The sequence below is a fragment of the Capra hircus genome, chromosome 2 (assembly GCF_001704415.2).
Source record: "Capra hircus breed San Clemente chromosome 2, ASM170441v1, whole genome shotgun sequence".
NCBI classification, from domain to species: Eukaryota; Metazoa; Chordata; class Mammalia; order Artiodactyla; family Bovidae; genus Capra; species Capra hircus.
Genome location: NC_030809.1, coordinates 9967410 through 9991667, shown reverse-complemented (window position 1 = coordinate 9991667; position 24258 = coordinate 9967410). Strand labels below are relative to the sequence as shown.

Here is a 24258-nt window from a genome sequence, read left to right as displayed (position 1 = left end):
CTCATTTCCATCTAGCAAGATTCTACTGCCCCTTTAAAAGTCCGATTCAAGGCCCAATTCTCCAAGGACTGGGATTAACCACTCTCCCAATTCCTACTTCCAGCAACCACAGCATTAACATGCTGAAGCTACTTGTGAACATGTTCCACTTAACTGTGAGCTCTCCTGGTGTTTGAAGCTTCCTGACTAACAGGTCAGGCACCTGCCCACCACCAACCAGGAATGGGTGAGAGGCCTGGGCCTAACATGCCCTGAGGGGCAGCAGGATGCCACTGCTACTGTCCCTGGATGCCTCAGCAACTTGGTTCCATCAGGCCCACTCACCACTTGCGCTTCATGTAGGCAGCAGCTCGGTTCCCATAGAGCATGGCGTTGTGAGGGGCCCTCTGCACGGCCTTGCTGTAAAGCTGAATGGCCTGGGTCCACTGCTGGCAAGCAAAAGCCTCATTGGCTTGCTGTTTCACCCGCTCCAGGTATGGGGGCAGCTCTACCTGGGGGCTACGGGGGAAGCAGAGTGTCAGGCCAACCAAGGAAGGTCAGAGCAGCCCCTCAGGATGTCTGTGGCCCTGCCTGGAGGCCTCCCAGGTTTTCTTGGTCCCTGAGATCTGCACTGTCATATGAAAGAGGATGCCACTCCCACCCTTGGCTTGGGTAACTGTGGCAGGTCAATAGCCACAATTCCAGATGCTTTGTGCCAGTGAAAAAAAACAGACAGGCAGAAATGAAGTTGTCCTAGACAGGTTTAAAGGAATTCTTCATCAAACTAGGCATGAAAGTAGCTGACACCTCCGGCCTCCATGCTGAGCTGAACTTTGTCACCGTCCAAGTCCCGCCCATGGATCTCTCTATAGAGAGGTTTCTCTCAAGGGCTAGAGGACCTGGGCACCTCTGTATCAAAAGCTGAGCTCAGGGCCTGGCAGTGCAAGAGGCTTGAAGATGCTATGAATGCAGAAAACACAACGGGGGAGGCCTGGCTGTGCGGGACCCTTTAGGAGGGAGCCCAGGGCTAAGAGGCGCTAGCCCCTGGGTCCTGACCCCAGCTACTGGCACCAAGAGACCAGAGCTTCAGCTGGAGCACGACTGGAGTCCCATCAGGCAGAGGTGGCATGGGGACCACTGCCACATTCCAGAAGCCTCTGTGCCCCAAGTCAGGCTGGCCTTACCTGACATGCCCCCTAGTCTCTGGCAGCCGGAAGCCATTGCTGTGAAGGTGCAGGCCGTTGGACACGCCGTTGGACACACCGTTGGTGGACATCTTGCCATTCTGAACTTCTGGCGGTGGGTGGTTAGAAAGGAACAGCAACAACTTAGGAGGCAGTCCTCACTTCTCCTCAGCAGCCCTCCAGCTTCCATCCGGGGATCTGACGGCTCCACAGCAGGGCTGTCCCTCCCAGGGTAGATCTACTCCCAGAAAGCAAGTTCTGACAGGCAGACCGGCAAGCACATAAAGCAAGCCTGTGCGCCCTCTGCTGGCTGGAGAGGGACATAACTTCAACTTGGCATTATCTGGCTGTAGGGATGCCTAAAAGTTGGGGGGTGAGGAGGTGCCTAAATCAACTGCAGGCCCCAGGAAGAATCACTGAGGAGACTGGTCTAGGACGGCAGGGGAGGGCACAACTACGTCAGGTCCTCAAGAGCCAAGCCATGGGAAGAACCTGCTCTTTCTGAGGGAAGTGAAAAGGGCTGTGAGGCAAAGCCATTTTTCCAGAGCTCTCTGACCTGGGACTCCCTTCCTTCTTACTGTACGGTGTTATTTCAGAGAAACTGCTCCTTTCAGAGGATCACATCCACAGTGCAAGGCAAGGGGCAGGCTGCCCGGCAGAGGCAGCGCACACTCACGTTCCCAGCAGAGATGCCCCGAAGGAGCCGGGCAGGGAGCACTTACCCCCTGAGGAGTGGCATTTTCTAGGCAAGAGGAAGGTATACGGCCGCTGCTTGTAAGTCAGGTCAAACAAATAGACCTAGAGTGCAGGGGTCAAGAGAAGATGGACATTGTGAGGCAAGACCGTGGCCGGGCCAGGAGTGAGGCCTGGGCGGCTCTCGGGAACACAGCTGAGTGTTCAGCAGGGAACCACCGAGTGACACAGGACGGGGTGCTTCCTGGAGCAAGCCTCAGGTGGGAAAATCCTCCTAGTGCCTGGCCCTGGGGGTGGACAGCTTCAAATACTGTCATTCCTTAGAATCACATGTGTATTAGGTCAACAAGGGCCTCAGGGGTCTCATGTTATAAATGGGAAAACTGAAACCCCAGAGAAGCAATTTGCCCAAATAACATTGCTAGTTACTTCCCTCAGTAAATATTACCTATTATTACTTAACATGTATTGAATCCTTACTTTGCTCCTCTGTTAAGTGTTTTATATGACTTTTCTCATTTCATCTTAGAAATGAGTACCACAAAATGAGTACCATCTTTAGTACCACAAAAACGTACTATTATCAGCCACCTTTCCAGAAGAAGAAATGTCGGCTCAGAGTTTAATTAATTTATCCAGGGCCATAAAAGCAGCAAGTGGCACAGCCAGCACCTAAAACCAAGTCTATTTGGCTCCAAACCACTCTGCTAGACTGTCTCTCCCACTTATCCTTACACCACCTTTAAGCCAGGGGACGGCTCAGCAATCTGGATCCAGAGCCCTCTTCTGAACTCGGGGGCTCACCCAGTCTCCTGTATCACATCCCATTTCTCCTGTATCACACCTTGCCTTTAAATGTCATCAATGGTTTGTTTCACTTGCCATGTCTCTCCTGTCAGCCTAGCATGGATCATATTTTGCACCTGTCTCCCTCATGTTTATGCTAATGCTACTCCCAGAGTAAGTACTCAGTGAGTGTTTGCAGAGTAAATTAATTTATGCAAGGCTTATTAAACAACCTGACCGAGAACAACAGAAGGTTTAGCAACCGGTCATTATCAAAGAAGACTTCCCAAAACTGGTCCTGAACAGAACCCTGGCTGCATGCTCTGAGCCACAGGATTTCCTCCTAGGAAAGCAGCAGATGAGGAAACCAAGGTTCAGGAAAATGAAGAGAGGTGTTCAAAGTCTCAGCACACAGCTCATAAATAAAAGGCCAGTGACTAAAGACAGGTCTGTCAATTCTAAAGCTTACACTCAAGAGCAGGGTACTTCTCTGGGAATTCCAGTGGTGCCACGGCATTTCGGTTTTTCACAGTAACGCCGTTTACAGTGAGGCTTCTTGTCTGCCTCATGGAAGTGGATGTGGCGGGCACAGCCCTGGCTGCCGGATATGGGGGCGGGGGTTGGGGGGTACCGCCTCGGGCGGCCAGCCGTACCTGCTCGCCCCCCATGTTGACCAGCAGCTCTGTGCCATTGGGGCTGAAGGTGACATACGTGGCAACCAGCACTCTCAGACGGTTGTTGTAGTCAGGCAGCTTCACTGGCAGGTGACCTGCAGGGAGCAGAGGTACCCGCGTGGGAGGCTTCTGGTCCCTCCCCAAAGGGGTAGGGAGTTGTGAGAAGTCAGCCTTCCCAGTGACCAGTCATCTTCCCCAGAAAAGCAGCTCTAAGTGTTGAGCCCTTACTGTATGAAGTGGGCCAACTGTTAAACACTATCTCACTGAGTCATCATAATCCCATTTTATAGAAAAGAAACTAAGATTCCTCCAGGGTGAGAAATTTGCCAAAGGTCACGTAAGAGCTGGTGGATGGTAACCAGGATTAAATGCAGGTCTGTCTGACTCTCGGTCACCACTGCCTCCCTGCACTGCTCTGGAGACAATCAGCACCCCACCAAGAGTTTAGGGCCAGAGTTGGGCTGAGCCCTACCTGCTACGTAATACTGGGCTGCGCCATCCGGGAGGGGCTTCTGCCGGTCACAGAAGGTGTGTACACCTGCTGAAGGGCTCTGCTTCATGCTTTTTCTGGTGGCAAGGCAAACAAAATAGGTTATAATGCCTATCAGGACTCCTGGCTGGACCACACTTCCTTGGGAAAAACCTGTTTGTGTCCCTGGAGAGATATGGGAAGAGGTACCTTTGTTCCTTACCTGAGCACCCCCAAAAGTCAACCAACTAGAGAGCTATGGACACATCCATCGCAGTGGCCCTGCCTACCAGTCTTTGGTTCGTGGCCACCCTATTACTCCCATTTTATAGATGAGGAAGCTAAAGCTCATGGCCTACTCTAAGTCATGTAGTGTGTGAAGAGTAACAACAGTCATCCAAATCCACAAATGAAAGTAACGCAGGCCAGAAGTTCGTACACCTGTCCCAGGAGTCCTCTGAAAACCCAGACTGGCAGGCCACGCAGGTCTGGGACTTCTCTGGAGGTTCTGAGTATACTTTTTTTTTTTAGAAAAAGAATCAAGTAAAATTGTATGTACAAATAAAGGAGTTTACATGTATAAGATGGTAACTATGTACACTACGTATGCACAGAAGCTTATATACACCGGGATTTCTTTCAGGTAATGGAGTAAAAGTAATTTCTTTAATACACTTCTCATAAAAACAAGCATGGATTGAATTATTAAAAAAAAAAAATCACAGAATGAAAACCACCCCCCCTCAAAGAGAAGAGGGCCTGGCAATGAGGGTAAGGGGCAGCAGGTTCTCAGGGACTTGCCGCGTATTCCTACCTGTGGTTGTGGATCATGCGGATGTCGTAGAGCCTCACAAAGGGCCCGCTGGCCCCCACGGCCAGGCAGTTGTTGTCCTGGGGGTTGACGGTGAGGCACTTGGCCTCCACCAGCTGGCCACAGTACTCTGTCAGGTCGATCAGCACCTCCGAGTGTTTGCTGTTCTCCCGAAGGTCATACTGGCTGTGAGAGAGGACACAGCGGGTTGGGGGTTGCGTTCGTGGGCAGAGGGCAGGGGAGAAGCCAAGGCGTGGAGCGCAAAGGAACCGGGAGGGGTTCTGGATCTGTTTGTAAGTAGAATGTCAAAAACTACTCCCATATCTTGAGTGCCCTGAATGCCAAGTAGTAGGCTTCTCACACATTCTTTTTATTCTAACAGAACTCCCTAAGGTAGATACTACTGAACCCTTTTATTTATTTTTTAACAGATATCAATATTATTGCCACTAAGTACTATTACTACTGAGTACTAACACTTCATGAGACATTGCTCGGTGTCCAGTATTGTTCCCAAGTGTTACACAGGTATTATCTAATTAAATTCTCACACTCTCCCTAGGTACCACTAGAAGTTAAAAGAAGTTCAATAACTTGCCTGGATGACACCGCAGTAAGTGCAGTGCTGGGATGGTGCAGAGCTGGGAGGACTGCGCTTTAACCACTCTGCTCTGCTCCTTGATTCTAATTCTTAATTCTATTCTTAACCTAGTTTCTTGCAGGAAACAAAAGAAGTACAGAGGTGACAGAAAAGACAACCTTGAGATCATCTACGAGCTTCCCAGAAACGCCAACTCCCAGAACAAGCCCAAGTCCCATCCAGACGGTAAAGAGAAAGTGAAAGTCACTCAGTCATGTCCAACTCTTTGGGACTCCAAGGACTGTAGCCCACCAGGCTCCTCTGTCCATGGCATTCTCCAGGCCAGAATACTGGGGTGGGGAGCCGTTCCCTTCTCCAGGGGATCTTCCTAAAGCAGGGATCAAACCCGGGTCTCCTGCATTGCAGACAGATTCTTCGCCATCTGAGCCAATGGTAAAGGTCAGGCCAAAACACCCATCCAGCACGAGCACACTTTACCGGGGACCTGTTTTGCTTCTAGGACGCAGGCACATCCAGAAAACGGCAGGGGCATCACCCCTGTGCTCACCCACCTCCGCCTAAACACCTGCAATAATCTCTTCATCGTTCGCTTATCTTTCTCAGCCATCCTCACCAGATTGCTCTTCCTGAAATACTGTTTTTGTTATAGATGAGGAAACTGAGGTCTGAGGCTGAAGTGACTTGCCTGGACACGAGTGACAGAGGCAGGACTTGACTTGGTCTGAGTCCTCGTTCCTCCATGACTTAGATACCCCTTGTCCTTTGTGGAAAGGAAAAGGGCACAAAGCCCCAGGGGGTCTCAAGGGAGGCAGTTTGGGCAGATTGTAGAGACAGGGGAAAGTTCTCAGGTTATATCTGAAGAAAGGAGTTAGGAAAGGCAATGAGGCCATTTCACGAACAAGGGAAGCAGAGGCAGAGGCGTGATGATGCAGGTCAGTGGAAAGGGGGAGAGGCCACTTAACTATTTCTGGCTGCGGTCCCCTTCCCAAGAATATGCCCACTGGCCGACTGTTCAAGGCAAATGGATCAGGTGCCTCTGTGTGCCAGGCACCGTGCTGGGCTCTAGGGACACAACCCAGGACAGGACAGACAAAAATGCTGGCAGCTCACTACTCAGTGAGGGACACAGACAAAAGAGTGGACCAGCAAATAAATGACTCCAGATGGTGACTAGAGCTATAGAGGATACAGTGAGGGCACGGAGACAAAAAACAACGGCAGAAGGTCTGTAGCAGAGGGCGGCCAGGGAAGGTGCTTCTCAGGAGGTGGCTCTTCGGCAGTCTCCCTGGGGTGAGGAGAGCCGACAGAGAGCTGGGACTGAGAAAACCAGGTAGAGGGGCAGCAAGGGCGAAAGCCAGAGGAGGCAGACTGTGTGCGCGAGGCGGCGAGAAAGCCAGTGCGCTTGTGTAGCTCAGGAGAGGGCAAGAAGTGAGGAAGGCAAAGGACAGAGTCAGCAAGTGTTCCCACTCTATCTGTGCCCTGATCACTGTGCTGGGCAGACCAATGAGGCTGGACCTCTGTTGCAGGGAAGGAGCCAGGTCTGTGGAAGGAAGCAGGAGGGCAGAGGGGAGGCGGCACCACGTGCAGCAGGAGCAGGGGAGGCCCAGGCCGCACGCCCTGCCTCAGAGCCTCACCGGATAAGCCCATCCTCAGCAGCGCTCCAGAACGTGTTGGGCCACATGGGCGCCGTGGCGATGCGTTTCACCCGGTTCGTGTGGTCTCCAAACATGTGGATCGTCTCCTTCACTGTCAGGTCGTGGACATGCACCTTGGAGTCAGCTGCCCCTGTGATCAAGATGCGGTCCCCAGCGTGAGGCAGGAACTGCTTGGGAGAGATTGAAGAAGAGGTTGGCAGATGGTGGGGGTGGGCCATGGAAGGAGACTAGCCTGCATGTTAGCATCTTTCCCCCCTCTCCATAGCAGATGAGAAAAGGAGCCCATCCAAGCCAATCCACCAAGAGAACTTTGGATCTTGAGCATCAGCCTGTAGGCCTAACAGTCAAAATCAGGGTGTACACCTTTATTTCCAGAGTGGTCCTGACCCACGCCAAGCTGGACTATCTAAGGAACTCTCTTCTTCTGATTCTTCCCCAGGCCAAGAGCTGAATGGATGATAATCACATTGTTACCATTTATTAAGCATTTACCAGTGCTTAGACATTGAGTATGTGATTTATCTTATTAATATAATATAAAAATCTCACTAAAATTGAGGTTTGACGTTAGCATTAAGCAGGACTGGGTTCAAATTCAAGTCTGTCTGACTCCTAGATGCTTCATGATGACTATTTAATAACCTGGGAGTTAAGTAATAAATTAGTCTTAAAACACAAGTCCCTTAGTGTTTTAAGAGAGTGGGTGTTTTAAATTGGTTCAAATACTTCTAGAGAACAATCAGGCAATAGGTAACAGATAAAAACTATTTCTATCTTTTGACCCAAAGCTACCACTTCTGGGAAGTAATTCTAAAAGAAAAACAGGACCCGTGCAAAGATGCTCCAAGTAGCACTCCTTATAAGGGCAGTGCTGGAAATGGCTCAGACCTCAGACCTTGGAGAAGGGCTGAGCATCAGAAGGCTACTGCTCTATGTGGCCATCATTCAGAAGGACAATCCTATCATTCCAATGAAGCTGAGAACAAAAGGGTCCAGATCACATATGGCAAGGACAAAACAGCCACAAACATAATTTTGATTAATACTAAAATTTTGTCTAAAAATACTAAAGTTCCACCTGGCTTGAGCTAAAAATTCACTCTTTCCACATCCACTTCTCTGATAGCTCACCAGCATAAGGGCTAGATGAAAGATGGAATTTGATCATTTTTAGGGACAACTAGTGATCTTTAACCCTGTCTGGAAACAACACACACCCCACTCGCAACAGAAACAGAAGAGCCCTTGGGAAGAGCTTGTGGCTGCTGCCCTACTCGCCCGACATTACAGATGCCACTAGGGGGAGCTCGTGGGTTAAATACATCTGTGGTTTATCACCAGAAGGGAGAGGAACCCTTTTATAACAGAAGAGGAGGCTGAGGGTCTTGCCCAAGGTCTTAGTATTAGGGAATATCAAGGCCACTGTCCAAGTCTGATCTCTGAACTCGACATTTTGTGTTCTATGATGCCAAAATGATGGCTTAGGTCCCTTCTTCTGATCTGACCCCACCGATTTAAACTAGACCTAACACTTTTCAGGGGACGAGAGCAGTTTCTAGTCATCATGTGAGAGGTGAATCAGCATTTCTCTGACATTAAAAATCACAGAAATTAACCTAGGCTTGGTCCTTGGGACAGTAGATGAGAGTCAGAGCTGGGAAAGAAGTTCTGACTAGGGAAATAAGTTGGTTTTGAGCTCTTGAATCTGTCTTCCTCTTTAGGCTTCTTGTAATTGGTCTTGATATTAATCAGGAAAAGATTTCTTGGACGAGTGAGGCTTTCCAAAGGACAGCCTCACCCTCACATATACCATTACAGAATTTCAGAGCTGGAAACGTCCTTAAAGGTCATTTCTTTAAAGTTCCCAGTGAGGAATACCTCAGTGCTGGGACACTGACTACATCCTCAGAAGGCCCATTTTGCCTTTTCCAAATACCTCTAAGTATTAGACAGTTCTTTCCTTCATCAGGCCTACATCTGCTTCTGAAAACTCATAGTCACTAATCCGAGGTCTGTTCTCTGGGACCAAAAGGGACAAGCCTCACGTTACTTCCACATAACAGGTCTCCCGAGGTCTGAAGAGGGGCCTCACCAGTGGCTCAGACAGTAAAGAATCTGCCCACAAGGTGGAAGACCTGGGTTCGATCCCTGGGTCGGGAAGACCCCCTGGAGACAGGAATGGCTACCCATTCCAGTATCCTTGTTTGGAGAATCCCATGGACAGAAGGGGCTGGTGGACTATACAGTTCATGGGGTCGCAAAGAGTTGGACACTTTCACTTTCAGAGGTCTGAAGACATTTGTAAGTCCCCTCCCTCCTCCCCTCCACCAAAAAACAGCAGACTCATTTCCTACAATCACCTGGGCCAGGTGCTTTTTTTTTTTTTTTTTAATCAACCATCTCCTTAAACTGTAACATCAACCCTGTGGATTGCTACTTCCCTTTCTAGTTAAATTATTTATTCATGAATTTGAAGGATTTTCCTTAGCTACTTCCTTTTTATAGATGGGTAAACAGGCTCAGAGAGGTCAGGTGATTTGCCCAGCTCACACAGCTTCCAAGAGGCAGATAAGGGAGTCAAACATGGGTCTGCCTGCTATGCTATCAAAGTTCATACTCAGAACCGTACCTTATATCATCACCACTCACATGCGTATACATTCATTTGGAGCTGACCTCTTGGCTCTGAGAGAGGAATTAGCGCATGGAAAAGAGACAGAGAGTTTTAGAAATCACCAGCAGATGCTCAGATCACAAAGATGTCTGTGACCCCCAGGGTAGGTGGGAGACACACACGCAAGCACGGCCACACACAGCCCAGTCACACCATTCATCTGCTCTGTGGCTCATCCTGCTCACCTTGACAGAAAAGATATTTGCAGTGTGTCCTGTGTGCATGGAAAGCAGCTTCTTGTGGTGCAGCGGGTCCCACACAATCGTGTGCTGGTCGTCAGAACCAGAGGCCAGCAAGCTGTAAGCAGAGAGAGAGGACAGTTTTGACCTCTCCTCAAGTTCCTCTATCCCGTGTTTCCCAGGTGAAAAGGACTTAGGCCACATACAACTTTAAGAACAACAGTATGTGTCACACAATATAAGGTTATCTTATAAACAGTGATTGATTCTCTTTTATTTTGTTCTGAGGATTTCTCATTTTTCCTTAAATGCATTAGCTTATCAAAAAAAACAGAGTTTGGAAGGTCATCCAACCTTCCATCTATCTGGGATTCATTATTTAACTGTGTGCTGCTGATGAATGAAACTTAAGGACACAGCAGAGAGCAGAGGACCCAACTTCTCTTTTGAGTCTACTCTTTTCCTTAGATCTACAAAGAGGAAGGAAAATCCCCTCCTCCCAACCTCCCCAAACCCTCCTCCGGCACCCGTAGGTGCCGGATCTCATACTTACTCTCCTTTCTCGTTCCACTCCAGACAGTTGACACATCCTGAGTGACCCTGGGGGACAAGAAGAGAGCCAGTTAGAAGTTCTCCTGGAGAATTCAATGTCAAGAAGTAGAAGTGAACAGATAAAATAGCTTTTCCATCATCAGTGTTTTCTAGGTGTATGTGATTGACCAGGACTGAATCAAACCACCTTGCAGTTCACAATATGTAGTACACTTTCATACGCATAATTCCACTTGATATTGAACCCCTCTGAGCCACAAAGGGAAGATTTTATTGACTTTATTTTGCAGAAAAGTAAACCGAAGCTCAGGTAATTGTGGAAGTGTATCCAAACAAATTTCTGCTCCTACCACTAGAGGGGCATCTATTAAACAGTCACTTCAGGGAACAGCCCCTCAGCTGCAGAAAACCTGGACAGAGGAGCCCAACTGACCAAAACGCAGCCAGTTAGCTAGAAGCCTGATCTTTCATTCACCTGGCACACATTTATCCAGCACTCACTGCATGCCAGGTACCGCTCAGGTGCTGGGGGTATAACAAAGTCCCTGGTCTTCTGGAGCTTACTGCAAGCACGTTTAAAGTGAGGTAAATTAAGCACAGGGATGTGAATTGAGAAACATGGAGAAGTGAGGCACTTACTGACGAATGCTGCAGTTGAAAGCATGCACAGAGAGAAGTCACGGCAAAGCTAGAGTTACGAGGAAACAGAAGCCATGAAAAGCAGAAGGTATACAGTGGCAGAAACAAGTCTTACACGAGAGAAGACGAGAACAAGCCACTTCCGTTCCTACATGCTGTTCTTTCTTTCCCTCATTCCTAACGGCATCTTGATTTTCACTTCATTATCTGTCCAGCCCAAACTAAGACCATGTATTTCAGGAAGTCTAAGTTCATTGTCCTTTCCACAATGGTGGGTTCAGGAACTTAGATCTAAGCCAGATTGGACATGGCATTCACCCAGACATAGGGACTGGCTCAGAAATGAGCCTGTAACCCCAACTGGATGCAAGGGGGCCAGGAGTTGAGAGCATGTAGAAAAGAAGTTTTCTCATTTTCAGAAAAGAGTCTACAAACGGGACGCCTTTCTTCCTGTGGATGCTGGGTGTCCTGATGTGACTCCTAGAACTGTGACCACGAGGGTAGCCAGCCTGACAGTGAAATAAACATGGAGAGGAAAGCCCAGCCAAAGGAATCACAGAAAGATGGAGCCAGAATGACCAGAGTAACCCACCCTGATGCCTACCCGACTCCTGGGCTCTAGTCAGGAGCCAGTCTGCTCGTTGCTTTAAGGTCACTCGAGCTGGGCTGTTACTTGTGGCTCAGAGCATCCTGACCAACTCATTCTTCAGGTCTCAGTTCGTGGGCAGGTCCCTCAAGAAGCTGCTCCCATCCCGTAAACCTGGGAAGGAGGCACACCCTCCCTGCGGGCTCCTACTGTCACGCTGTACCACGGCTCTGTGCTGAGACGGTTGTCTGTTTCACCACACTGAGTGGGGGAGAGCGGCCTCTGTGACCATGCTCCCTGTATCCCCAAGGCCAGGAACAGTGCCCGGCACGTATCTGCTGCGCAGTGAACAAGTGGGTCTGGTGGGCCTTGTGGGAAGACTTGAGAGAATGAACCAACCCCTGACTCTCTCGTCAGCAGAGGCTTTTCCTCTGCTTTTTCCTTCCCTCTCACCCATTGTTCTATAAAAATTCTCATGTGGGTTGAACCTCATGTCTTTGTAGGTTCTGCACTTCAATACATTACTGACACATTCACTCTGTTCAACTTGCCAGACCACTGGGTGACCTGTGGCCTCTCACTTTCCCATGGCACTGGGTTGAAATCCATACACGACTCTGGTCACTCTTCCTGAATCAGATTCATTTCTGTCCTCACCCCTCTCATTTTCCCACCAGGCTTTAAATTACTTGTGCCCAGGGGTCACATCTTCAGCTTGCAATTTCCGAGAGTGCTGAGGGCTTTCAATGTTCATCACTTACCGAGGGCTTACAAAGAGCTAGGCATAGTATCTTGCACCTGTGGTGGGCAGAACAATGGCCCCCTTACAAATGCCCATGCCGTGGTCTTCTGGAACCCATGAATACATTATGATAGATGGCAAAGGGACTCTACAGATATGATTAAGGTTAAAATCTTTGAGGTAGGGAGATTATCTTTATCCAGGGGAGCCCAATACAATCACAGGAGTCCTTAAAATCAGAGGACCTTTCTTGGCTGCAGAGAGTAGAGAGGTGTAAGTGTGAAATGGACTTGACTGACGACTGCCAGTTCTAAAGATGGAAGGTTTCTTCTAGCCAAGAAATGCCAGAAACTGGGAAGTGCAAGAAAACGGATTCTGCTCTACAGCCTCCAGAAGGAACAAAGCCCTGTCAAGACATCAGGCTTGTGAGACCCAGGTCAGACTTCCGACCTACAGAACTAGAAGAGAATCCATTTGTGTTGTTTTAAGCCACTAAAAGTTTATGGTAATTTGTTACGACAGCCATAGGAATTTTACAGCATTCTACATCCATTATCTTGTTTAAGAAGCAGGTATCATTACTTATTTCATGGATAAGAAAAACTTCCCTGGAGGTCCAGTGGTTAAGATTCTATACTTCCAACACAGGGGGTGTGGGTTTGATCCCTGTTCAGGGAACTAAGCTGAGCAGTATGACTGAAAAACAAAACAAAACAAAACAAAAAAACAGCTCCCCACCCTCCAAAAAAACTCCCCCAAAAAACCCAATACCCAGAGAGGTTAGGTAAACTGCTGCGATTCTGTAATTTATATGTATTTATTGTATGTCAGAAAGATGTAGTCTTGATACAGTCTGTCTGGCACAGAAGTCCTAAAAACCCTTGGAATTTTTTTCCCCATTATTTACTTTACAATATTGTATTGGTTTTGCCATACATTGACATGAATCCGCCATGGGTGTACATGTGTTCCCCATCCTGAACCCCCCTTCCACCTCCCTCCCCATCCCCATCCCATCCCTCTGGGTCATCCCAGTGCACCAGCCCCAAGCACCCTATATCATGCATCGAACCTGGACTGGTGATTTGTTTCACATGTGATAATTTACATGATTCAATGCCATTCTCCCATATCATCCCACCCTCACCCTCTCCCACAGAGTCCAAAAGACTGTTCTATACATCTGTGTCTCTTTTGCTGTCTCTCATACAGGGTTATCATTACCATCTTTCTAAATTCCATATATATGCGTTAGTATACTGTATTGGTGTTTTTCTTTCTGGCTTACTTCACTCTGTATGCTGCTGCTGCTAAGTTGCTTCAGTTGTGTCCAACTCTGTGCAACCCCATAGACGGCAGCCCACTAGGCTCCTCCATCCCTGGGATTCTCCAGGCAAGAACACTGGAGTGGGTTGCCATTTCCTTCTCCAGGAATTCTCTAAGTAATAAAAGTAATAAAGATATCGTGATATCCATAACAAACCTCTTTCAACTAACACCAGAGTCTATGTTAATGAAGAGATTTTTGGGAAGCACCTAAGGGTGCAGGCTGGTTACCAGGAGAACCAAACATATGATCGGAGGGTTGGGACTTTCAGTCTCACTTCTCTGACCTCCAGGGAGGGGAGAGGGGCTGGAGGCTGAAGTGATCACCAATGGATGATGATTTAATCAACCAGCCAATGTAATGGGATACACAAAAGGACAGGGTTCAGAGAGCTTCTGTGTTGGTACACATGCGGATTTAGGAGAGTGGCATGCTGGGAGAGGACATGGAAGCTATGCAGCCCATCCCATGTACCTTGCCCTCTGCACCTCTTTTATCTGGTTGTTTTCTGAATTATATCATTTTATAATAAACCAGTAATCTAGTAAGTAAAATGTTTCTCTGAGTTCTGTGAGTCACTTTAGCAAATTAATTGAAACCAAGGAAAAGGGGTTTGGAACTTATGAAACGTTAGTCGCTCAGTCATGTTTGACTCTTTGTGATCCTGTCGACTGCCAGGTTCCTCTGTTCACAGAATTCTCCAGGCAAAAATACTGGAGTGGATTGCCATTTCCTTCTCCAAGGGATCTTCCTGACTCAGGGATCGAACCCAGGCCTCGACCATTGCAGTCAAACTCTTTACTGTCTGAGCCACCAGGGAAGCCCCTTGGAACTTCTAATCTACAATTAGTCAAAAGCACAGGTGACAACCTGGATTAGCAATTGGTGTCTGAAGTAGCTGTTGGGGCTGAAGGGCAGCAGGGTTGTTTATAGGACTAAGCTTTTGACTTCCTTGGTGGTCCAGTGGTTAAGGGCTGAGCTCTTAACCTGTGGGATCTGACACTATCTCCAGGTAGACAGTATCAGAATTGAGTTAAATTGTAGGGAACCAGCTGGTATTGGAGAGTTGCTTGGTGGTATAAACCAAACCAACACACACCCACAAGCTGGACATGGCTAATGCAGCACAGCTAGCAGTGGTATCAGGAAGCATTTTAACTCAAGGGCTCGGGCTTGTAAGCACTGTCTGAAAAATGCATGAATGCTTCCAGAATTATTATTTTTGTCCTCAATTAGTAGCGCATCCAACGTACAGAAGACAGGCCACAGCAGACAAACGTGTTACTTATGACTCATTTTTACACAGAAAAAACAGCTCAGAGACATGTAAGTTGGAGAAAGTGTAGAGAGAAAGTCCAAATCAGATTCTACAAAAATACAAATTAACTGTTGACAAAAGGCATTAATAAAGGGCTCTATAAGTTAGAATATGTGTTTGGGAAGCTAATTTATATAAGGTATGGGGTATTTAAGAGGATTTGTTTTGGCCTTGATAAATAAGCCTGGCTTAGATGAGGTACGTGATCTAGAATTAAGTTGAAGAATACAATGGAAGAAAATATGTCTATGTCATATCAGAATTAAACAGTGGGTAAAAAAGAAGGGAGAAAACCTCAAACTTTAAAGAAACAGAGAGGAGTGGCTGTTTACAGATGGCTCCGAGAGAGGAACAGACATCTGTGTGGCTGGCTCCCTGGAACCCTGGACATGTCCCTACTTATGGTGAGCCTTGCATACCAGGAATAAGGAAGAAACAAACTGCAGAGAGAACAAACCTGTAACAAAAGTCCTAGATCTCACTCAGGTTCCAAATTCCAACCTCTTACTTCCTGCTTAACTTGACTAAAGATTGCTTATAATGACTATTTATTATAAATTCCCATAATTGCTAGGCAGCATAGTATACAGGAGGAAAAGGAGGCAAGGAGAAGCATTTTATCACTGACGCTGCTTCGACCTGCAGGTGCATAATGATGCTAAAAAGCAGACACTTAGGTGGTTTTCTTACTGCTTTTAATTCTTTGCAGACCACACACCCCCTTACAAGCCTGCACTACTGCCCCCAGCTTGGTATGCCACTGCTGGGTAGAATACTAGATAGCAATATACATGATCTTATTGTCACTCCCTTTTTACAGGTAAGACTAAGTCTCAGAGATATTAAATAAGTCACTCAGACTGTAAACACCAGAGCCTGGATAGGAACCCAGGTCCATATGACTCCAAATATTTCTCTGTGCTGAATTACCTCAAATACCACCCTTATTCCCACCCGTATTAAAAAGAGATCTCACTGCTACTATCACCTTAGAAAACTGTCAGTTTGATATAAAGTCAAATTCATATCTACCCTCAGTTCAGTTCAGTTCAGTCACTCAGTCATGTCCGACTCTTTGCGACCCCATGAATCGCAGCACGCCAGGCCTCCCTGTCCATCACCAACTGCCGGAGTTCACTCAGACTCATGTCCATCGAGTCCGTGATGCCATCCAGCCATCTCATCCTCGGTCGTCCCCTTCTCCTCCTGCCCCCAATCCCTCCCAGCATCAGAGTCTTTTCCAACGAGTCAACTCTTCACATGAGGTGGCCAAAGTACTTGAGCTTCAGCTTTAGCATCATTCCTTCCAAAGAAATCCCAGGGTTGAACTCCTTCAGAATGGACTGGTTGGATCTCCTTGCAGTCCAAGGGACTCTCAGAGTCTTCTCCAACACCACAGTTCAAAAGCATCAATTCTTCGGCACTCAGCCTTCTTCACAGTCCAACTCTCACATCCACACATGGCCACAGGAAAAACCATAGCCTTGACTAGAGGACCTTAGTCGGCAAAGTAATGTCTCTGCTTTTGAATATACTATCTAGGTTGCTCATAACTTTTCTTCCAAGGAGTAAGCGTCTTTTAATTTCATGGCTGCAGTCACCATCTGCAGTGATTTTGGAGCCCCAAAAAATAAAGTCTGACACTGTTTCCATTGTTTCCCCATCTATTTCCCATGAACTGATGGGACCGGATGCCAAGATCTTAGTTTTCTGAATGTTGAGCTTTAAGCCAACTTTTTCACTCTCCTCTTTCACTTTCATCAAGAGGCTTTTTAGTTCCTCTTCACTTTCTGCCATAAGGGTGGTGTCATCTGCATATCTGAGGTTATTGATATTTCTCCTGGCAGTCTTGATTCCAGCTTGTGTTTCTTCCAGTCCAGCGTTTCTCATATCTACCCTATGACCCAGCAATTCCATTCCTTAGGTATTTACTCAGGGGAAATGAAGACATTTGTCCACCTAAAGACTGGTATAAGAATATCCCTGCTGCTGCTGCTGCTAAGTCGCTTCAGTCATATCCAACTCTGTGCGACCCCATAGATGGCAGCCCACCAGGCTCCCCCACCCCTGGGATTCTCCAGACAAGAACACTGGAGTGGGCTGCCATTTCCTTCTCCAATGCATGAAAGTGAAAAGTGAAAGTGAAGTCACTCAGTCGTGTCTGACTCTTAGCGACCCCATGGACTGCAGCCTATGCTTTAATTTTCAAAGTCCCTACACTAGAAATAACCCAAATGATCATCAACAGGAGAAGAGATACACAAAATGTAGTGTATTCAAACAGTGTAATCCTACTCAGAAATAAAAAGGAACTACCACAGATACATGAAACCACGTGGATGAAACTCAAAACACATGATGCTAAGCAAAAGAAGCCAAACAGAAAAACATGCATACTGTATAATTCCAGTTTCAGAAAGTGTATGAACAGCCAAAATTAACCTATGGGGAGAAATAAAACACAAACAAACTAATCTATGGAGACAGAAGCCAAAAAGTGGTTGCTCTGAGAGAGGAGTGTTGACTGGAAAGGGCACCATGGGAACTTCTAGGGTGATGGAAGTATTTTCTGTCTTGTTATGAGTAGTAGTTACTCAAGTGCCAAAACTCATCCAACCTGAGACCTATGTACTTTATTTTTAGGCAAATCATACTTCAATAAAGAGAGGGAAGAAAAAAGGTAATCATAACGATAGTGATAGTAGTAGCTAATACATAATAAGTGCTATCTCACCATCCTCTAGGGACAATATTATGTCCTTTACTTAATGCTGAGTTGAACTTTACAACTGCCTCATGATGGAAATACTACTACTATTCTCATTTTTTTACATGAAAAAAAGGTTAATATCCATACTGCATAAACAGTATAGTAAGAATGTGAATCCATGTCTGACAGACTCCACAGCTTGGCTCTTAACCATGGTGTCATAGTGCCTTTTTAAATTCCAGGTTATCTCCCTCAAAACTGAAATGTCTGCTATGTGGCTGTAAGTGCTAAGCTTTCATGTATGCCAATTCATTTAAACTTCACAATACATGTTGTTTATTAGCCTTAATGTATTAAGATTACACAGTCGCAAAATAACAGAATGTAGTGAGTCCTGAAGGCAAATAAAACTCAGTTATCTTAAAGGCAGAATGATGTGAGTACACAAACATCTCTGTAAAATCCTTCTGTTGCTTCTTTAACCGAGTTCAACGCTTTCTCAAATTTTAGTATGACTGAAAACTACCTACTAGAGTAGTAAGAGAAACAAGAATAACTAAAACTCATCATACTACGTGTCAGGCCCTGTCCTAACTGCTTCACATAATTACTCTTCAAAATTCATTAAACTGTTCATAAAGGACAATAAATGTGTTTCTGGGTTCACAAGCTGTGTTTCCTTGAGGAAGTCCTATAACTTCTCTGTGTTTCAGGTTTTATATCTCTAAAAAAACAGTGATAACATACATAACCTCATAGAATTGTTGTGGGGAACAAATCAGTATTTGTAAAACACTGTGATAGCCGAGTAGCAAAATTGGAAATCAAGTCCAAATATGTTCTTTCCCCTGCACCAGGATAATTTAAGACTTACAGTACAGCCTAATGTGAACTATGATTACTGGGGAAGGAAAAATCCTCCTAGAAGTTATTAAAAGGAACGATTTAAAACATATTTCTATAAAAAATAAGGTAATATATATTTCAACTGCTATATGTTTACGTAAAAACCTAAGTATGAATATAGTGGAGTGAGTCAACAACCATATGAGAAACTTTTTCCTTATGCTGACCTATATCTGCTGTCTATCCCAGCAAATTCACTTTATTTGATTGATGGGTTGACTTTATTTTTATTTCTTATAAAATAGGCACTCTTATATGTGCAAAGGCTATAGTGGTAAATAAGATAAAGAACTCCAGTCATGAGGGAGATGAAAAAAAATAAGCACAGCAATCAGTAAAATGAGTTCAGACAGTGATAACTGCTATGTAGAAAATAAAACATGGTGGGACTTAGCTGATGGTGCAATGGATAGGAATCCACCTCCCAATGAAGGGGACATGGGTTCAATCCCAGGTCCAGGAAGATTCCACATGCCACAGAGCAACTAAGCCCATGTGCCACAGCTATTGAGCCTGTGGGTCACAACTACTGAGGCTGCAAACTCTCGGGTCTGAGAGCCACAACTACCAAGCCTATGTGCTGCAGTTACTGAAGCCCACGTGCCCTAGAACTATATGCTGCACCAACTGAGCCCACACAGTGCGACTACTGAAGCCTGCGTGCCTACAGTCTGTGCTCTGCAACATGAGAAGCCACAGCAATAGGAAGCCCATGCACCACGAAGAGTTCGCTCCCATTTGCTGCAACTAGAGAAAGCCCCTGCACAGCAATGAAGATCCAGTGCAACCAGAAAATTAATTAATTTAAAGAAAAGAAAACATGGTGATGGGTTATACTTTAGATACACTGGCCAGGGAAACACTATAGATAAGTTTGAGAAGAAATATGAACGCTGAGAAAGAAAAGCATGCCAGGCATAGGAAAGAACAAGTACAAAGGTAAGAAGAGGCTTGGCATGCTATAGACAAAGAATTAAGGCCAGTGGCTAGAATATAGGGATAAAAGGGACAGAGTAAGGCAAGCTAAGTTTTGGAGATGAGCAGAGGCAAGATTCTAATGGTGTCCTATAGGCCACAAACAAACCTATACATTTATGTAAGGTTAGCTGATTTCCCGGAGAAGGCAATGGCACCCCACTCTAGTACTCTTGCCTGAAGAATCCCATGGACAGAGGAGCCTGGTAGGCTGCAGTCCATGGGGTCACAAAGAGTCAGATATGACTGAGCGACTTCACTTTCACTTTTCACTTTCATGCATTGGAGAAGGAAATGGCAACCCACTCCAGTATTCTTGCCTGGCAAATCCCAGGGACCAAGGAGCCTGTTAGGCTGCCGTCTATGGGGTTGTACAGAGTCGGACACGACTGACATGACTTAGCAGCAGCAGAGCAGCAGCAGCTGATTTCCAACAAGAGTGCTGTGACAATTCAAATGAGAGAAAGAGTAGTCTTTTCAACAGATGATGCTGTAGTAACTGAATGCCACTGCTGCTTAGTCACTTCAGTCATGTCCGACCCTCTGTGACCCTATGCACAGCAGCCCACCAGGCTCCTCTCTCCATGGATTCTCTAGGCAAGAGTACCAAAGTGATTTGCCATGTCCTCCTCCACGGGATCTTGCCTACCCAGGGATCAAATCTAAGTCTCTTACGTCTATCTGCTGTGGCAGGTGGGTTCTTTACCAATAGCGCCACCTGAGAAGCCCAATAACTGAATGGTGGTAGTGGTTTAGTCGCTAAGTCATGTCCAACTCTTGCAACCCCGTGGACTATAGCCTGCCAGGCTCCTCTGTCCATGGGATTCTCCAGGCAAGAATAGTGGAGTGGGTTGCCATTTCCTTTTCCAGGAGATCTTCCTGACCCAGGAATAGAACCCGGGTCTCCTGCATTGTTGGCAGATTCTTTACCAACTGAGCTGTGAGGGAAGCCCATATATATAACTGAATATGTATATGCAAAAGAATGAAACTGGGCCTCAACATGACACCATATATAAAAATTAACCTAAAATGAATAAAAGACAAACACAGAAGACTTAAAACTATAAAACTTTTAGAAGAAAACACAAGTGTATATATCTTTGTGATCTTGTATTAGGAAATGGCTTCTTATATATGACATCAAAAGTGTAAATGAAAAAATAAAGAAAATAACTTGGACTTCAAGAAAATTAAAAGTTTTGTGAGTCAAAAGTGCTCTCAAGAAAGTGAAAAAATCCACAGAATGGGAGGAAAATTTTCAAATCACATAAATCTGATAAAGGTTTATTATCTAGGACATACAAAGAATTCTTATGACTCAACAATAAATAACAGTTTAAAAATGGTCAAAGTACAAATAGATGGAGAAATATACCATGTTCATGGATCAGAAGAATCAATATAACGAAAATAAGTATACTACCCAAAGCAATCTAGAGATTCAGTGCAATCCCTACCAAGCTTCCAATGGTATTTTTTGGAGAACTAGAACAAATAATTTCACAATTTGTATGGAAATACAAAAAACCTCGAATAGCCAAAGCAATCTTGAGAAAGAATGGAACTGGAGGAATCAACCTGCCTGACTTCAGACTATACTACAAAGCTACAGTCATCAAGAAAGTATGGTACTGGCACAAAAACAGAAATATAGATCAATGGAACAAAATAGAAAGCCCAGAGATAAATCCACTCACCTATGGAGACCTTATTTTTGACAAAGGAGGCAAGAATATACAATGGAGAAAAGACAATCTCTTTAACAAGTGGTGCTGGGAAAACTGGCCAACCACTTGTAAAAGAATGAAACTAGGACACTTTCTAAGACCATTCACAAAAATAAACTCAAAATGGATCAAATATCTAAATGTAAGACCAGAAACTATAAAACTCCTGGAGGAAAACATAGGCAAAACACTCTCTGACATAAATCACAGCAGGATCCTCTATGACCCACCTCCCAGAGTAATGGAAATAAAAGCAAAAATAAACTAATGGGACCTAATTAAACTTAAAAGCTTTTGCACAATGAAGGAAACTATAACCAAGGTGAAAAGACAGCCTTCAGAATGGGAGAAAATAATAGCAAACGAAGCAACTGACAAAGAATTAATCTTCAAAATATACAGGCAGCTCATGAACCTCAATTCCAGAAAAATTAACAACCCAATCAAAAAGTGAACCAAAGAACTAAGCAGACATTTCTCCAAAGAAGGCATACAGATGGCTAACACATGAAAAGATGTTCAACATCACTCATCATCAGAGAAATGCAAAACAAAATCACAATGAGGTATCATCTCACTCCAGTCAGAATGGCTGCTATCAAAAAAGTCTACAAACAATAAATGCTGGTGAGGGTGTGGAGAAATACACTGTTGGTGGGAATGCAAACTAGTACACCCACTATGGAGAACAGTGTGGAGATTCATTAAAAAACTGGAAATAGAACTGCCATATGACCCAGCAATCCCACTGCTGGGCACACACACCACGGAAACCAGAACTGAAAGAGACACGTGTACCCCAACGTTCATCACAGCACTGTTTACAATAGCTTGGATATGGAAGCAACCCTAGATGTACATTGGCAGACGAATGGATAAGAAAGCTGTGGTACATATACACAATGGAGTATTACTCAGCCATTAAAAAGAATGCATTTGAATCAGTTCTAATGAGATGGATGAAACTGGAGCCTATTATATAGAGTGAAGTAAGTCAGAATAGAAAAACATTAATACAGTATATTAACACATATATATGGAATTTAGAAAGATGGTAACATTGACCTTATATGTGAGACAGCAAGAGAGACAAATAGGTAAAGGATAGGCTTTTGGACTCTGTGGGAGAAGGCAAGGGTGGGATGATTTGAGAGAACAGCACTGAAACATGTATATTATCATATGTGATATAGACCGCCAGTCCAGGTTTGATGCATGAGATAGGGTGCTCAGGGCTGGTGCACTGGGATGACCCTGAGGGATGGGATGGGGAGGGAGGTGGGAGGGGGCGTTCAGGATGGGGGACACATGTGCACCCATGGCTGATTCATATCAATGTATTGCAAAAACCACTATAATATTGTAAATAGCCTCCAATTAAAATAAATAAACTAATTAAAAAAATAAAAATGGTCAAAGGATCTGAATAGACATTCCTCCAAAGAAGAAGATATACAAACGGCCAATAAGCACATGTAAAGAAGTGCAACATCATTAGTCATTAGGGAAGTGCAAATCAAGACCACAATGAAATAGCACATCACTCCCACCAGGAATGACTATAAAAATAATAAAAAAAAGACAGTAAGTATTGGAAAGAATATGGAGAAAATGGAACCCTTGTACATTTCTGATGGAAATGTAAAATGGTGGTGCCATTTGGAAAAAGTTTGGCAGTTCCTCAAAATATTAAACATAGAGTTGCCATATGACACAGCAATTCTACTCTTAGGTATACAACTAAAAGAACTGAAAATAAATGTCCGCACAAAATCATCTACACCAATTATTCGCAGCAGCATTATTCACAATAGTCAAAAAGTGGAAACAAACAAAATATCCACTAACGGATGACTGGATAAATAAAATGTGGCATATCCATATAGTGGAATGTTATTTGGCAATAAAAAGGAATGGAGTATGATTCATGCTTCAACACAGGTAAATCTTGAAATTATCATATTAAGGAAATGAAAAAGATGTTAGTCACTCAGTCACGTCTGACTCTTTGCAGCCTGATGGACTGTAGCCTGCCAGGCTCCTCGGTCCACGGAATTCTCCAGGCAAGAATACTGGAGTGGGTAGCCATTTCCTTCTCCAGGGATCTTCCTGACCTAGGGATCAAACTGATGTTTCCCACATTACCTGTCTGAGCCACAAGGGAAGCCCCCATAATGACCAAGTCAGATACAAAAAGCTACATAGTATATGATTCCATTCATATGAAGTATCCAGAATAGGAAAATCCATGCTGCTGCTAAGTTACTTCAGTCATGTCCAACTCTGTGCAACACCATAGACGGCAGCCCACCAGGCTCCCCGTCCCTGGGATTCTCCAGGCAAGAACACTGGAGTGGGTTGCCATTTCCTTCTCCAATGCATGAAAGTGAAAAGTGAAAGTGAAGTCGCTCAGTTGTGTCCAACTCTTCGCGACCCCATGGACTGCAGCCTACCAGGCTCCTCTGTCCATGGGATTCTTCAGGCAACAGTACTGGAGTGGGGTGCCATCACCTTCTCCAAAAATCCACAGAGATAGAAAATAGATGAGTGGTTGCCAGGAGGTGGAGCCAGGGGTAGGGGATGAGGAGTACTATGGGTAAAGAGCTTCTATTTTGGGGTGATAAAATGTATGGAATTAGGTAATGGTGACAGCTGCACAACTGTGTGAATATACTAAAAAACAAAACAAAAAACCCACTGAATTGTACACTTACATAAAACACATAAACTTAAAAAAAAAAAAAACACCAAAAACTCAAAATCAACAAAAAGGTGGCAGGCTGCATTTGGCCTGCAAGTCATAATCCGCTGGCTCCTGATATAAAGGACAGCCCTTGAAATCTCTCACAAAGTCAGATCTCTGCTCCATCTCTTTCTTTCAGGGTAACTACTTGATAAAAGTTGTCAAGTTTCCTTCTCTAAACTGATACTGTTAAAAAAAAAACTCTGACAAATCTCCATTAGAATCAGGTTACTCTATCAAACTATCCTGGTCTACCATACCAACTATATTCAAAAAGAAAACCTCACTAGTTTGGTATGACTTGTTTCCAGTGAATTTATGCTTA

General features: G+C 45.1%; 1 protein-coding gene across 2 annotated transcripts in view; it reads right to left on the bottom strand.

The window, feature by feature from the left end:
• The window catches only part of WDTC1 (WD and tetratricopeptide repeats 1), a 63049-nt gene that overhangs the window by 8476 nt on the left and 30315 nt on the right, over positions 1-24258 (bottom strand). The window contains exons 4-12 of one of the 2 annotated variants that reach the window (XM_018056637.1): positions 10259-10305; positions 9712-9823; positions 6832-7019; positions 4600-4782; positions 3789-3883; positions 3296-3411; positions 1886-1961; positions 1164-1272; positions 325-498 (exon numbers count right to left, since the gene is read on the bottom strand). In XM_018056637.1, the coding sequence (XP_017912126.1) occupies positions 325-498; positions 1164-1272; positions 1886-1961; positions 3296-3411; positions 3789-3883; positions 4600-4782; positions 6832-7019; positions 9712-9823; positions 10259-10305 (1100 nt within the window). The remainder of the gene's footprint in view (positions 1-324; positions 499-1163; positions 1273-1885; positions 1962-3295; positions 3412-3788; positions 3884-4599; positions 4783-6831; positions 7020-9711; positions 9824-10258; positions 10306-24258) is intronic. The other variant, XM_018056645.1, reaches the window with a different exon arrangement.